This window comes from Mastigoproctus giganteus, chromosome 12, assembly GCF_048544385.1.
Source record: "Mastigoproctus giganteus isolate SK-2022 chromosome 12, ASM4854438v1, whole genome shotgun sequence".
In the NCBI taxonomy this organism is placed as follows: domain Eukaryota; kingdom Metazoa; phylum Arthropoda; class Arachnida; order Uropygi; family Thelyphonidae; genus Mastigoproctus; species Mastigoproctus giganteus.
The window spans coordinates 51,999,499-52,017,130 of record NC_143586.1 but is presented as its reverse complement, the minus strand read 5'-3'; the positions used below and the strand labels follow the sequence as shown (position 1 = coordinate 52,017,130).

The following is a 17,632-nucleotide window of genomic DNA, read 5'->3' as shown; positions in this document are numbered from 1 at the left end:
TGATTACCTCGGACGTTTAATTTGCATACGACATAATATCCCTTTTCTGTCTCCCTCACGAGAAGAGCACTGAATAAGATCCTTGCACTCTCGCATTGTGAATCGTGTTGGAGACACATGGAGCATCAGCGAAACTGAGAAACAATTTCATTCTGGCCAGAAATAAATCTAATGGACTTTTTTTCAAGCAGTGACCAAGTTTTAGTCGGTCTCTGGAATAGTAAAAGTTTGCCATCCTCATACACAACTTTTTCGTTCGTCAAAACAGAGATGTCCACTATGGAGTATGTCATTATGGCCTTATTTCTTCGAAGCAAATTTTAAACAACTCTAGCAAAGTTCCTAATGAGTTCGCATTTTTAAGTAAGTCTAATGTTCATAATTGGTGATAATGAACAAGCGATTATTATTATTATTTTTTAATGTTTTGTTTTATGCGAAAAGAAATATGTCATATATATATTATTATGTTATTTTGTTATAATAAAAAGTAACAAAATTTTCGGTTTATGTTAATCAAAAGTGAAGCGCTTTCAATTTATGTATACATTTTTTTCCATTTTTAATAATCAATCATTTGCCCTCGTGGGTAGCTAGCACAGTTGGTAGGATCATCGTCCTCCCCACACCGGTGGAAAAGACCCGAGTTCGAATCCCGTCGATGAAGGGAGGAATTTTTACTGGTCTTTTTCACAACGTAGCTGAGTTAGTCGGTTTCAGCTGAGGGTACCATGGTTTTTTCTCCTGGAAACTCAGGTTTTTCGTCCAGCAAACAGAAAATCGATCGATCGATCTCAGAACACGCAATTTACAGACAATATACACTGAGCAACATGGCCTTAGTTGCCGATGCTCCTTAAACTAAAGAACAAACAATCAATCATGATTCAGAATGTGAGAGATTTCTGTACGTGCAGTGTTGATTTAGGTGCCATGTTAAATTATACTTCTCATTAAATTTTTATTAATTTGACGCTTAGGTTAGAATCAAGTGTATTCATATATCCCTTTTAAGGTGCGTCCCACCACCACAACAGGTTCAAATGCGCCTGCTTATGCGAAAAACTGGCAGCCACTGGTTTATTGTGCCATAATCTTAATCTATGTATCCATGGTCCTACTATTGACTTTAAAATACATAATTTATTAAATTCAAAGAGTAAATACACCAAAATCTTCAAGTTAATTATGCCCATATACTGTTTCATGGCCATGCTGGTTACTAATAGCACCACACTGATTGTAAAACATAGTCAGTCTCGCACTTTTCTTGTCTTCATCAGTGCTAGATTTTCCACTACGTCGACACAATATAACTGTCGATAAAAATAATTATCTAAACGATAGGTCAGATGAAAATAGGCGACTGACCTGCCAGATGAATGTGAGGTTAAAGTTGACTGTAGTCTTCATCGTGATCAACAGCATAAGTCATGCGATATCTACTGCAGATCACATTAGTAAGAACTGTTGCCATGGTGACAACTCTTAGCATCCCGTCTCTGTTGTACTACAAGGACTACTAAGCACTCCATCCACATTATCCTGGGATATACACGCAAGTTTTATAGGAGACCAGACATTTTGTTCACTATTACTAGAAGCACTTTGGACAAAACCCTCGTTCTCTTCACCCAAAATCCTTTTTAGTATTTCCTCTTGTTCAATATTAGAGAAGTTAAGTTTAGTGAAACTGTTTTTTATTGGGTGTGGGGACCCTTTGTGAGCAGAACTCGATCTCTCCTCGTCCGAGGAAGGTCCATTACCCTCACAGACAGTGCTGAGTTTCCGATTTTTGTCCGGTATCATCAGAATTTCTTCGAGTGGTGAATTTAATAGTGGAAAATCACCACACGGTAAGACACCTGGAGGCGATTCATCAAAGCTGACACCATTTCTTTCCTGGCTAGTTTTACTCTCGAAAGACATACGAGTTAATACAGACTCTCGACAGATGACTTGAGCGGATATTTGACGCTGGACGTGGTTTGTGGACTGAGTGCCTTTGTATTTCATTGCACGCTGACGACAGAAGCCGTATCGGTTGACGAAAATGAAGAAATCTCTACGGTATTGTTTGGTGAGGATAGCATACAGAAAGGGGTTGGCGCACGAATTGAGAGGATAAAAGAACACCAGGAGGATTTTGGTGCGAGTAACATCGATGAGAGGAGTTCCAGCAATCGCTGTGAGACCGAAGAAAGAAATTGGGGCCCAGCATGCAAAATCCGTAAACACGAGCATTGCCATTCTTTTGGCAACACTCATATCACTGCTGGTGGCTCTTGACTGCTGTCGAATGATGGACAAATACATCTTTCCGTAGCAGGCGCAGATGAGCAAAAAGGCCACACCTTTAACAAGAAGAAGTGATGTTATATAAACGGCGTCGATGAAGTCTCGATTCTCCATGGGGAGACAGATACTGGTTTTTGAATAGCTGCTTATTCCCACTAAGGGTAGACTGGCCATGGTGATAGAATAGATCCAACCACACACCATCATTCTAACAGCTGTACCTAGTTTTAGACGTCTGTGGAGGTGAATAGCGTACGTGATAGCATACCAACGCTCGAGGGTGATGACTGTCAGCGAAAAGATGGACAATTCACTGGCGAATACCGTCAGAAATCCAGCAGCTTGACATCCACTTCCTGAAAAGAAAGTAAAAGAAAACGAAACAAATATCAGCAACACTTTTAAGAAACTAATGACACCACATGTCATCCATAAAACTATATATGGGGTGGTATCATGCAAAAATATATCTTCTATGGTAAAAAAAAAACGGGAGTCGAGCCCCATTAAGGTTACCACTTCATATTAATGGGTTAGTTTTCTAAGATTTACTGGTAACTTCAAAATGTTAACTACACTTGTGGCCGAATACTAGCCAGACAGATCGATTGCTTTGTGATCTAATTCAGTTTCCCAAATTGTGAGGATGTCTCCATTGAGGCCTCCTTACTTTGGGAAATTCTGCATTAGGAGGAAAGAAAAGAATAATCGAATTAACAACTCGTTTTCATTAACTGTACGTTTTGTTGCAATTTTTTAAGTAAAGACAAACAAAAATATCAAACTCTCAACGTTAATAAATCATTTACTTATTTAATTATTCAAACAATACAGAATAAACACATGTAGACATGTATAGCATCTTATACAGGGCAGCACCAGAACGTCAGTTGAACTTCGCCTTGGTACACTGTGATGAATACAATTACTCTGTAAAAGGCCAGAAGTGTGTGTAATGTTTGTGTAATGTTATGTTTGTGCAGTGTGTGTAATGTTGTGTTGTTTAGTTGTTTACTTTGCCACCTGGAAAGCTTGCCCAGTGCCCGTCTACACCATGAAGAGGTGGGCCAAAACTAAGTGTGAACCGTGGCGGACCTCGACATCTCGTACTGATGATCCCAAGTGAGTTCTGGATCAATCAAAAAAATAAATAAATAAAATAAATAAAGAAATATATAATAATTTTTAAAAAAATCCAGCATCTACTGGTAGAGTGCAAGGCAGTGATGACAGTAATCCCTTACCCAGGGAGCTCAAACCCGAGCACCAGCTAAATCGCACCTCTAGCACGAGGCTAAGAGCCACCAAAAAAAATAATAAAATAATAATAATAAATAAAAATAAATTAATAAAAACAATAAAAATAAATAAATAAATAAATTGGGAAAAAATGAATCAAAAATTTAAAATAATGACAAGAAAAATAAAAATAAAATCCTGCCTTTTCACGGCAGTGAAGCCAGAAAATCCTATCCCCTCAAAGAAAATAATAAGTAAATATTAAAAAAAAAAAAAAAAAAATCCCATCCTTCACAATCCAGAAGAGGCCAGCAACTTCTGTCCCCTAATGGAGTCTCAAAATATGACACTAATAAGTAAATAAATTAGTAAGCAGGCAAAAAAAAGTCCTGTACCCTAAAAGACAGCAAATAAAATAAATAAACAAATAGAAAGATAGGCAGAGGGAGTAGTAAGAGTCACAATGTCGCTACCGAACACATATCCCAGTCAGCCTGGTAGAGTTTGTAGGCAAATACTCTATCGGGAAATCTGAGATTTCACCGATAGAGTATTCGATTTGTCTTGTGAGGTGTCTTGATTAATTTGCATGAAAGCCATTCCACATTGCTGAGTGATTCTTAGAAGACTTCTATTAAGAAGATATGCTTCTTTAGTCAGTAGTAGGTGTTACCACTGCACTGTTTCTATTTGTTGCAGACGATTTTTTTTCTTGGTGAAGAAGGAAGATGCAAAATTTTGAAGCATTTTAAAAGCATCTTTATTATTCACGAATCTTTGTTCATCCTCAGGGGAGATGGGTCCAAAACTAGAAATGAGTGCAGAACGAAGGTTCTCTGCTCATTTCTGATAAATTATTTGCTCCCAATCTTCAATACCACTGCATGCACAGAGATATGTAGTAACAAGTCCTAAGTGAAAAAGCTTATAATTTATGCACCCATGGCCAGTTAAGAGATGTGATGTATAAAAGTTTGGTGCGAACCATTTATTTATCCATTTCTTGATTGTAAAGGTGACAGGAAGAAAAGAACAGGGGGTATATCCTTTGGTACTGTTTATCCCAGCGAGTTTGTCAGATGCTGAGGCACTCGTTTCAGCATCTGAATTTTTCACTCTTGATATCGGTAATTAAGTCAAGTGTAATTCCGAGGAAACCAGTGGGGATTCTACATTTTAGCCTGGCCACATGTAGTTTAAACCTTTATGAACCAGATGAAGCTCCAGAGGTATGTGTCCAGTCACAACCTAAAGCGCAGCAGTAGAAACTGTTCTGCAAGCCTTAGAATTTGCAAGTAACATCAATCTCTAAAGAGATGAGAGTTTGGTTTGGAAGATGGATTTGTTTGCCCTATAGAACCGCGCATCAGCCTTGTACGTGGCCACAGGGACAAAAACGGCGTTGTAATAAAGTTGGAGCGTTTTTTTGATTAAGCGCCCAGTCCTGTTTGGAGATCCTAATTAGAGAGCCAGTAATATATTTTTTTTTTTATCTTGACTGTTAAGTTATTTACGTGTGAAATAAAATTGAGTCGGTTAATTACTGTAATGCCCAAATACTTAATCTCGGGAATCAAAGAGATAGATTTATAGTTGATTTTAACAATTGGTGGACGATTGTAGTAAAGTTCTCCCATAAAGATCAACATTTCCGTTTTAGTAGAGGAAATGCTCAGTTTGTTCAGAGCGGAGTTGGAAATATCGGATATAATATTCTTAGTGGTCAGTTCCAAAGCAGAGTGTGACTGGCCAGAAGCCACGACTAACTACCAAATCGTCGGCGTAGGCGATTTTGTGTTTTCTCGAACTATCTGATTAGCCAACCATCCAGAACAATCTTCCATATGAGGGGTTCCAGGATGGATCCTTGGGGATAGCCCTTTCACCAGAAACTGGGGTTTTTCGTCCAGCTAACAGACAAATCGACCATAGAACACACGCAATTAACAGACATAAGACACAGCACGGCAGATGAATTTAATTATTCGGGTGGTCTAAATATAATAGTTTGATTATTTTTTGGGGATAGCCTCTCGTGACAGGTCTTAAGACAGAACAGTGTTTGGATAAAACTTGGACTTCACGGTTGCTGAAGTAATTCCTTATTATGAGATATAGTTGTTTACTGCAATTTGCCATTCTCAATCGCAAGGGCGTTTTCCCAACCAGAGAGAATTAAAAGCGCCCTAGAGATCGATAAAAATAGCCAGCTTGTACTTGGCTTGAGATTTTTCGATATGGGATATAAGATAAACTAGTGCATCTTCACATGCGATTTACCCTGAGGGAAGCCATATTTGTGTGGAGAAGAATTTCCTTACCAATTATTTAAGTACTATATTATTATAAAGTCATTTTTTAATTGATGAGTATACCAAATTGAAATTTAAACTGTATTAATATTTCTTTTTATATTTTAGACTTGATAACAGAATCCCAAAATGGATTCAGAAACGTCTGTAAATATGATGATGGATGTATGTGGAGTCAAAAAATCAGAAAAAGATTCTGAAGGCATACCGTCGTTAAATGATAGTATAGCTGAAGTTGAATATAGAGGCTTCGTAATTAGTAATCGCATCAAGCGAATAATTTTGTACACAATGGATTTAGTTGGTGCTCTGTAGCAGTTGGTGCCACTAGGACACTGATCTCGAAAATGAACCTAAAAAAGGTTGAAATGGAGACTAAAGTAAAAAGGGTGGACTGGAATGGACAGGCGCCTCCGTAGCCAGGTGTGAAGGAGCAGCAGTGCGTAGCACACGCTTCTTGATTAAACCGGGGTTCGAGCCCGTCACCACCAAATACAGAGGATGCGGAAAGGTCAGGGAATGACCACCGCATATCCCGGAGCAATACGGCCTTAGTTGCTAATGCTCCTAAAAACCAAATAACAAATAACAAACTGGAATGGACTCAAGAAGAGTGGAAGAAGGTCATGTGCTTTGATGAATCTTTACAGAATTCCAGAATGATTGAAGAGTTCCCGTATGAAGGGAACGGCATGACGCAATTGTCCCCCATCTGCTGTGCACCAACAGCACCATCTACTATTATCAGGAGAAAATCTACAGGCGGCTCAAGGTCATTCACTAATTCTCGTCACTCTTTCACTCCGTATACCATTCACACACATAACACTCTTTCACTCCGTATGCCATTCACCCACATAACTTGAGGTAGCGACTCCTGAAAGTAGACATTCTTGGTCTTAGACCAAAAGTTTGATGAGAACGGATGGCGTTGTAGAGTGAGTGTGACGCGAAGATGTTTGTGAATGATCTTGACTCGCTTATAGATTTCCTCGTCACCGTACTGGAAGAATAATGGTATTTGCATTGCATACTCTTCATCTTCTAATTCAATAATACAAAGCGGACTTATATATCTGCCTTAGCAACAAAATCCATGTCAATCCAAGTGAACATTTGTGAAATGAACTGAAAAGACGTATTCGTGGACGTATCCCTTCCCATTTGCCCACTTCTCTAAGCTAATTGTAAGATATTTTGAACACTACTGAAGATATTTTGTGGCATCAAGACCCTCACAGATTCTATGGAAAGGTAGTCAGAGCAACAATCCGGGAGAAAGGCGACCCACTGCGCTTTTAGGACATAGCCGTAATAAAGTGTACTGCCATGGATTTGTTCCAAATACTGACGATTTAATGGGTATCTGATGTAAAATTTGCACATATAATGGTGGTACAGGCTGTTGTTATTTGTATAGTACATTAGCATCCAAGGCTGGATTGCGCTGTGAGGAACAGGAATTAGGTCCCCGAGACATCCAAAGTTTACCATGAAGATTTATACAAGAACAAACCATACAAAATGACTCATCAATGTCCCATAAGTATGATGGACCTGAAATATATTAAGGTCCATTATACCTCTAAAATCCTCCAGAGACAATGCAAAAATAAATACAGTCTTCTGAGATATGTTTGCTCTTAGCAAACATAAGTTTAGACGGCACACAAAATTTATTTGTAATTAATTAATTAATGTGAATTCTAGTCATTTAATTAATCACAGACCGTGTCCCTTGTGAGATTTTAGAACTAGCAAAATGAAGTGCAGAGCATTGGGTAGTAGATATGAAATACTTTTACTCACCATGTTGCCAGTCAATTGCATAGTTAAAGTAGACGCCGATGGTATGCACATCCATAGCTGCTATAATGAGCAGGTAAAATCCCATGCAGAAATCAGCAAAGGCCAGGTTACACATCAGGAACTTGGAAACGGACATTGTGAAATGGGTGCTCATTAAGACCACCATAACGGCGAGATTGCCCACCATAGCAGCTACGACGACAAACCATACGGCTATACGGAGGGCAGAATTCCCCATCACATCTTCGCAAGGATTGAAGGCATCTGGTGCAGGAAAACATTTTACATCTCTGAAATGTTTAGAGAGATTCCCACAGAATACCTTAACGGGTTCAGGTCGAAGGGCCATGGTGGTACTGTGGAATGTACCTTCAATGTGCTTTATATCCTGTACATCTGTGGTATCCATCGGCCCAAATCCAGGAGTAAACAAAGACCAATTTGGATTCCATGGAGAAGAGTTGTTATCATGTGTCGGAATATAGACCGGGTATCCGTAGGTTTCTTCTGAAGATCCTTCGAAAGAATCTGTTTCAGTCTGAGATGTCTGCAGTCCAAGTAGACTCCGGATGTGGCGTAACAACTTCCGACCGAACACATGAAACTTTCCAACGAGTGATGAAGCTTGTTGGTTAACGTTCATGGTGTACGTTGACAGCTCGTGAACTTGTGTAGGAATGGGAGTTGTTATTTCTGGACACTGACCGATTTTCTTGTCCTTTCTGGTTGCTTGATAATGAGCATATTCTTGAGGATCGTGAGTAGAAGGAAATTTAAAGGCACAACAGTGATAGGGATAGGTGAGATGAGCTTCTACAATGAAAGTGAAGTGGAACACAGAGGGGAACTCTTTCAGACTGAAGGTATCTACGAGCTTGAGGATTTCAAGTCCTTCCAGTCCTTTAGTCGGTAAGTGAACAATGCTGGTTTTTGAAAGATCTCTGCCAAAGAAAAATAAAAGACGAAATAGTATATAAAATTATAAGTACATAACACATTATTAAGAAATAAAGAAACACGTATTTGTTAACTAGGTGTTCTCTTTTAATGTACAAGGAACGTCGATAATCCGAAATATCGATTTTATTTACCAATACGAAACCAGATAACACTATTCAGGGCACATATTTTTTGTTACGTCGTTTAAAATATTTAATCAATATTTAAATGAGAAGGAACTGCAGAAACTGATGACAAACCCAAATGTGAAGTATTTTTATTCCCTTTCTTGAGAAGTGACAAATTTTTTTGAAAAACTGTACTCTATAAGTCAAGCTTGCAGTTTCTACTGTTAGAGTGTCATTTATTTGTAGCACAAGAAAGTATTTTACAGGTTGGAATTCTGTTTCTAAATGTTCAATCTCTAATTAATTACTTCGGATTATCGAGGTCCGGCTACTGTTTACTTTGTTTAATCTTCACATTTTGCAGTTTTCACGTCTCAAATATGAGGATATTCTCAGTTCATCACAATTGAAAATCTTATAACTATTGAACATAAGGAATTTGCAGGTTTTAAAATTACTTCTCAAAAAACTGCAAATACGTTGTTACATATTGCTGTACAGAACCGGCTGACACTACTAATGGCATATTTGATTGCTGATAATTGCTTTCCTACAAAATATCTCATGCCGTTCATTTTCGCGTTTTCTTAATGCATCTTAGTGATGATGATTCATTTCATCACTTTACTGAGCCTGTCAGCAGGAACACTCTTCCTGTACAGTAAGCTCCAACCAATTACTCTTTCTCGCAGAGAAAAAGATTACATATTTCATTTATGCACGTCAAAGAATGGGCAAGCGTACAATCACTGACGATTAAATATTTCTATAAGAAACTGAGGTGGTTTCAAATGAAACAGTTTCTTTCTCTGGGAAGCAAATTATGTAATCAATACAAAAACGGAACCAACAACCAAGTGCACGCATGCGTCTGGAGGCAACTGAGAAATAAAACTTGGCATTTGTTATTAGATAAAAGAATTCATACTTTGGAGGAGAATCTTTCCACTGTTGCTTGTGATTATGAAATATGACAATGAGAAAGCACATTTTTAAAAGATATACCAGTTTTTATGTATTATTTATTTGAAATCGTATCTTCGCGTGCTGTATCAACTTTGTTAAGCAGTACCTCAGTATATAATGGTTGTTTGCTTCTGGATTGCGCAAAGGCGATACGAAATAAGTATATCACGGTTGTAAGTTGCGTATATTCTTTTGTCAGTTTGCTTATTTGCTGCATGAAAAACCTGAAGTGGGTCGTACGACCTTTACTATCACGAAGAAGGATGTTATCATTCTTTATCTTTATTAAATGATGGAGAAGCACATTTGGAATATTCAGGTCTGAAGGCCTCGCCTTAAAAAGGACAGTACTTTTAGAGAAGGGTCCAAGGAAGAGCAGCTACTGGTAGGTTTGTTGGGAGTTGTTATTGTAGGGTTTTAGCTGCATCAGCGACTTAGACCATATTGCACTGTACATACAGTATATTGTCTGTTAATTGCGTGTGTTCTGTGGTCGATTTACCTGTTTGCTGGACACAAACCAGAGAAATTAGAACCCGGGCCTTTTCTACCCAGCGTGGGGAGAACAGGTACTCATATGCACTGTGCTACACGCGAGGGCTGGTTGGGAGAGCAAATGGATGTTCTCATGAAAACGTCTTGGACGATAAGGATGATAAAGATAAGGATGCAAAATAAAAAAGTGAATTGTCAGATCGAAACCAAAATTTGTGTGGTGGCTATAGAGATTTCAAGGTGGTATCAAATAAAAAAATTTGATCTTTCTGTAACAACTACTTCTGGGCGGATATAAATTTTTTTTGAAACCCACTCGTAAAATTTTTGGAAGCATCAGTTTACATCTTATTAAGTCCAACTTCTGACAGACACCGTGTTGTTGATCACTGGAATAAGCTGAGTCCTAAGGTGGTAGAGGTAGAAAGGCTGACAAAGTTGATATTGAAGGTGGAATTCAATAGTTACTTGTGTAGTGATGGACACATTGGGATCGATTGATAGTTTTTTTCCCCTTGAGTGATGCAAAATAGTAGTAATCCTCGTAAGTTCGTTTCCTTGCATAGTTTGACCTGATTAATACTAACTAAATGTGTAAAACTTCCATAAATTCCTACCGTTTTGACAGGATTCGAACCCAGGCCTTTTTCACACGGTGGTGTACAGTGTTGAAGAACAGAAACTGTGACCATCATACCAGAAAAGGTTTGTTCACATGATTTTATGATTTTATCTACGGCGACAGCGACTTGAAATTTCTTTAGAGGCAGAGATAACAGATTTGAAAGCTAATCATTGTCATTTGGTCTCTGGATCAAGGCGATGACTCAAGTTTCATCCATGGTAATAAATTGTTATAAAAAGTCGTTTTCGTTGTTGGCACAGTGGTTATAATCATCGTTCTTCGAAGGAAAAAGGCCCAGCACTGACGGGCTGGGCCTTTTTCACACCGTGGCCGAGTTAGTCAGTCTCAGGTGAGGATGGCAAGGGGTTTTCTCACGGAATCCAGAGATTTTTCATCGAGAAAATCAGGCAAATTGACTAGAAAAACTTATGGACATAATACACATGGACAGATATGCGTATTCTCTCGGGTAACCCTGATAAGAAATATATACAGTATGTTATTAAAAAGTCTAAAGTCGTTTTGGTTCTGATTTTTGAGACTACTTCAAATATTTCTTTTATTATTACAATAGATTTTTTGTTGATATATAATCCGCATGAATAAGCATATATATGACAAATATGAAGTAGAACGTAATCCAAAGCTATTTCTTGTGAATAGCTAGTTATACAGTCGAAGTTCTGTATAACGACCCCTCCAGGGAATAAGAAAACGGTTGTTATATCGGAAGGGTGCTGTATCGTTGTCCATTAAATAGCATTAGGTTAATGAGAAATTGGTCGGGACCAATCACATAGGACGTTAAAAAGAGGGTCACTATAAAGAGCTTCGACTGTACATGTACTACTATTAGTATTAGCCATATAGTGCAAGGAAGCCACAGGCTTTTCCCGGGCCAGCTAAAAAAAAAAAAAAGAATGAAAAAAAAGTAAAATAAATAAATAACAATAAAATAAAAATCAAAAATATATATATATAAATATATAAAAAATAAAATAAACTACCTATGCATTTCCCTCCTCACATAAGTATCTATTCACTGACCTTTGAATTTCATCAAGCTCAACTACTTACATCTACCCACGTTCATCAGTCTCAACTACCCACGGGAGGGAACTAATTGCAGACATTCTATAACAAATTAACAACTTGCTACCTAAACGAACACTTCCTACAATCCAATCTAAATCTTTTTACCCATAATCTGAATTTATGGCAACTAACTAGTTTTAGAAAACCACTTATAACAGAAAAAAATTCTCATTCATCCACTTTTATCATCCCCTCTTATAGACCTCATTCTTGTACCCTCGTGGGTAGCACAGTTGGTAAAATCTCCGTCCTCCCAAAACCAGAGGAAAAGACCTTCAAGCTCCGTCGATTGCGTGAGGAATTTTTATGGGCCTTTTTCACACGTGGCTGAGTTGGTCGGTCTCAGGCGAGGGTAGCATGGGTTACTCTCCCGGAAACTCGGTTTTTTGTGCAGCAAAAAGAAAATTGACTACATAACACGCGCAATTTACAGTCCGTATACACGGAGCATTATGGCCATACTCGCTGAATGCTCATAAAATTTTACAACAACCTCAATTTGGTCCTCCCCTGATTGCCTGGTTGGCAAGCTCTGTAATTCACATATTTGAAGTTTTTACCTCATACGATGCCCATTTGCAGATATCAACAAACTTTTTATTTTATGTGCAAGATGGAGGAAATTCGAGAAGATCTGCTTCACAATTTGAGATTGGAGCATTTAGAGGCAATTTATTTTTCTTTTGGCTATATTCGGAGACGAAGCCCTTGTCAACTCGTTTACATTAATATTTTATAAAGTAGCTCTCTAATGCATGAAGTATTTGCTCTAACTTTTCTTGAGTTTTGTACATAAAATTTAAAGCGAATTCCTTACCATTCAAGACACAAGAATTTTGGGCAATCTTTGTAAAATATCGGCCCCCTCGCAGGTAGAACAGTTGGTATAATCGCCGTCTCTCCCCCCCCCCCCTACACACCGCTGGGAAAACACCTGAGTTCGAATCCCTTCGATGACGTGAGGAATTGTTATGGACCTTTTTCACAAGATGGCTGAGTTAGTCTCAGGTGAGGGTAGAATGGTTTTTTCTTCCGAAAATTCGAATATTTCGTCCAGCAAACAGGCAAATCGACCACAAAATAATATATAAATTATGGTCTAAGTCACTGGTGCGTCTAAAACCCTATAATCTACAACAGTCATAAAATATCACTTTCCATTCACATGGGAAAAACTCAATCATAATTGCAAATAAACGTTAAAATCATTTTATTTTTGTCAGTTTTACAGCAGAGAACACGCCTAATTTGTAAAAAAATAAACATCATATTCTTAAAACAATGTTACACATTGAAACGGAAAAAGCAGCAGCAGTAAAATTATTATTTATTTATTTTTTAATGGCAACTTTACAACACAAAATTACCATGATCATGAGAACCAAGATTCAAATTTATTTAAAATTTTGATTAAAACGTTTCTAGCTCCTATTTTCATTGTAAAATTCCAAGGCTCTTTTGAATTCTATTGTATAAGATATTCTTAAAAAATCATTTCAGTATAATAGAACTATTTAAAAAACTTATACAAATATAAATGTTAAATAGAAAGGAATATTTCTATATGATCCATAAAAATAGTCATCTTCCAGGAGACATCAACGTGACAGCAATTAGTTCTTCTATCTGAAGAAAACTGCTCTTTAAAGGGAGAGTCAAAAATAGGACAGTTCAAGTTCTAAGAAGCAAGCTACGTGCTTTAAGTTAAGAAAAAAAAAAACTCTTAGATATGAGAACTCCGGCTGGAATCTATGCTGTCAGCGATGAGCAATTATTTAGTGCAACAAAGCATCGATAGTCTTGAAAGAATGAAAAAAAAAAATAAAAAAATTCTCATATCAAAAGGGGACCGATCAAAGAACAGATGACGTTCAATTAAATTTGAAAGCCACAAGCCTACTGTACATTGGATGAGGTGAAAGAACAAGAGAACATAAAAAAATTTATCATTAAATTCTGAACTTGTGAAGTAAAAAATGAAATTCATCTTTCTGAGGGAAGTTCCATAATGGCTATCTTTGGAGAGACTAGAAAATATTGATGTTCCTTTTATTCTACATCCATGTATTATATTTCTCTCAGTTTTTGAGAAATTGAAGTGGGAGAGAACTGCGCGATTTATTACTTTGATGAATCACGTTCCACTAAAGGTTAGCCCAAAGGAACAAAGTATTTACCGTTAAAACTGACTTAAATGGTATAAGGCACATCAAGGATAAAAAATATTTGACACCAGATGTCTCACAGGATGCTGGCTTGCTTGCTGATTTTCAGTCACATCGACTAGTGCACTTTTTCATAGAGCGCCAGCTCCTTTGATTAATAACTCAGTAGAAGTTATTTTTCCACCAGAGATCGGCTAATTATTGATCTATGAGCAGGTAATTAATAAAATCAAGAATAATCTATCCATAGTGGTGTTAAGGAAATTTGGCCACTCAGCAAAAATAAGAAATTGGCCTTCTCCAACAGTTGTATTTAGAATTAATTAATTAGTAACAATTTATACCAAATATTTTATAATTAAAAAAAAAAAATTGGCCTTAGTTCTTTTCTGTAGCCGGTCCCATTGCAAATATTGTGCTGCAGTGGAGTTTACGTACACTGATACGTAGACCAAACTGAATTTCACCGTGGCGGAGTTAGTCGGTATCGGAAAAGGAGTGCACGATCGCCCCACGCAGAAACTCAGATTTATTATCTAGCAAGATTGGCAAACCGACATAAGAATACACGCAATTTTTTCAAACACAATACACTGACGCCTCATAGCTTTAATTACTTTGACGCTTAACATACATCCAAGGCCAATTATAGATTTTTATTCTCACAAAAGTTAATGGTGAGGCCCAATGGCATGGCTTATTTCGTCCATGTCTAAATATGGTATAAACAAGAGAAGGAAGTAATTGGTTTTTGGTTGTTCTTCGTCAGCTCTCTATTATTCCAGCTGGTAGAGATAAAAGAGCACTCGATACAATTATAGCACGGATCGCTATAGTACAGTTTTAAATTTTAAAATTTAAAACCGGGTTTTTAAATTAATACACTGTTATGCAAAATTTAAGGACAAGTCAGGTTTTCACCTGTAGCTTCTCATAGGAGTAGTCTGGATATGGGAAAGCATACCAAAGGAACCTCGTGCGGTACAGAAATGATGAAGGAAACAACATCGACACAACGGAAACAAAACGGTACACAGGAACTTTATTCAATAATGGCAACATAGCACTGCCTGCCATGATACAGATGCATCACTGCCAGAGATGGAACAAAGGAAAGAGGTAGTCCTCAGTAGGAGATATGGCCACCCCTAATGTCAATGCAGGCTTTGCACGGCCTGCTCATACTTAGAACAATGTTGTTGATAAGTTCACGCGGTAACATCGTCCATTCCTCTGTCAGCGCCATCTTCAGCTGGTGAACATTTTCTGGTGGGTGTGGACGTGCCGCTAGGCGTCTTCCCAGAGCGTCCCATATGTGTTCGATGGGATTTAGATCGGCGGCGGAACGGGCAGGCCAATCCATACGAACAATGTCCTCACTTTCCAAAAGCATATCAACAGCTGCAGTGCGATGGGGTGTGGCGTTATCATCCATAAACTCGGGGCCAATGGCACCTCGGAACAGAAGCGCATGGGAAAGGATTACCTCAGTACAGTAGCGTGCACCGGTTACAGTACTGCCTTCCAGTATCTGGAATTGTGTACGTCCATCCAAGATAACGCCTCTACAGACGAGAACACCTCGACCGCCCTATCGATCCCTTTCAGTGATGTTTGCGGGGTGATACCGTGTGCCAGGCGCCTCCGTAGCCAGGTGGGAAGGAGCAGCAGTGCGTAGCACACGCTTCTTGATTAGACCGGGGTTCGAGCCCGTCACCACCAAATACGGAGGATGCGGAAAGGTCAGAAATGACCACCGCATATCCCGGAGCAATATGGCCTTAGTTGCTAATGCTCCTAAAAACCAAATAACAAACAAACAAACAACAAACGATACCGTGTGCCAACCTCTCGCCAGATTAGCTGACGTCCAGAATCGCTGCTGAGACTGAATCTACTCTCATCAGTAAAGAGTACCTTAAGTAAAGATTTTGTGGTTGTAACCTTTAGAAATAGTGTTGGTCCATAAGTTTTGCACACCAGTATATAATGCGGATTAGTGTAACATTAATGCGGTTTGATCGGGTGTGAATTTAAAAATAAAATGGCAACCCATTTAGCGGTTAGAGGTCACCGACATTAGAAAGAAAAGAAAAAAAGGTTGATTGTCCTCTTCAGTCTAAAGCCAGAAAATATCAGTTTCTTTCAAACTGATATTTTAGATCTTAGAGACACAAAGAGCTTTTATAGCTCGTGATGTGAGAAAGTGCAATCAGAAGTGGAAGTGAGGCAAGAACCATTCACCATCTAATGTGTTTTTCTCCTCGTTCATAACATCGTATTGTGAAATTTGTGGTTTCCACAGTGACGCTATTCATGCTCTTTTTTCTTTCAAATCTAGATGTGCCATTAACCTTTTCAGTAATGCAATGTCGCTCTCTCTTCTTTTTCCTGTTACTTTGCTATTTGGTTTCTTGAAAACGATTTTGTACATTTGCTGTACACTCCTGAGCGAAAACGTTGATTACCCCCGTTTCCACGAGTGGACACGGAGCAATATCGCGTTGGTCGTTGATGCTCCTAAGACACTACAACAACAACCACGAGTGGATGCATCCCACATTTAAGAGTGACGTCACCGACTGGCGAAGCATATATAATAGCGGTACGTGTAGTGTCAGCCAGTTCGTCAGTACGAAGTTCATGCAATAGGGAAGGAGAAGAACCAGACGACTTTTAAACAGGGAATGACTTGCGGCACTAGGAAGGCGGGGCTAGTATCTCAACAACCGCAGGCACTGTCGGCTGTCCGAGAGCCACCGTAGTGAAGGTGTGGCGGGAATGGTTCGAAGAGGGATACACAACCGTCAAACGTGCCACTTGGGTGCTTATGTCCCTCTTCGGACCAGGCCACCACTGGTTAACAGTCCAGATAAACGGCGGTTTGCACGTGATGTCTGGGAAAACAGAGGGTTCATCCCTCAGTTAATGGCAGTCTACAACCACGGCACACAGAAAAACGTCTTCGATCATATCATCCAGCAGACGTTCTTGCGGATAGGCATACGGTCGGTCGACGTGGGAACATAAACGGATTGCTTACTCTGCAGGCCTATCAGCAACAGCGTCTGATGAATGATGTTTTTTTTTTTTTTTTTTTTTTTTGATTTGGTAGTTGTTGGCGCATCGGCTTCTGTGGCCATATTGCACCTCCCAAGGTTTTTGCAGTACTTTGATCCAAGCCCGAGGCGGGAATCGAACCCGCGACCTTTGGGTTGCCGGGCAGGTACTTTACCCACTCGGCTAGCCCGGTCGGCATGAATGATGTGATCGAAGACGTTTCTCTATGCGCCGCGGTTGTAGACTGCCATTAATTGAGGGATGAGCCACAGTCGACATTGCCATCTGCAGAGAGCATGGAAGCACTGTTCCTAGACATTGGAACACTGGAATAGAGTGGTCTAGTAAGACGCATTTACTCTCATCAGTAAAGCGTCTACTCTCATCAGCTCCATCATTCCGATGGACGAGTGCGTTTCTGACGCCGACCTAAACCATGATACCACTGCCGGTGGCGGTTGCATCATGATTTGGATGATGTTTTCATGGAAATCACTAGAT

At 38.9% G+C, this 17,632-nt stretch overlaps 1 protein-coding gene across 1 annotated transcript in view; it reads right to left on the bottom strand.

The window, feature by feature from the left end:
* Window positions 1-1,215: 1,215 nt before the first annotated feature.
* The window catches only part of LOC150077056 (lutropin-choriogonadotropic hormone receptor-like), a 94,529-nt gene continuing 78,112 nt past the window's right edge, over window positions 1,216-17,632 (bottom strand). The window contains exons 6-7 of the mRNA XM_090385775.1: window positions 7,659-8,599; window positions 1,216-2,654 (exon numbers count right to left, since the gene is read on the bottom strand). Of these exons, the coding sequence (XP_090241901.1) occupies window positions 1,489-2,654; window positions 7,659-8,599 (2,107 nt within the window). The 3' untranslated portion in view covers window positions 1,216-1,488. The remainder of the gene's footprint in view (window positions 2,655-7,658; window positions 8,600-17,632) is intronic.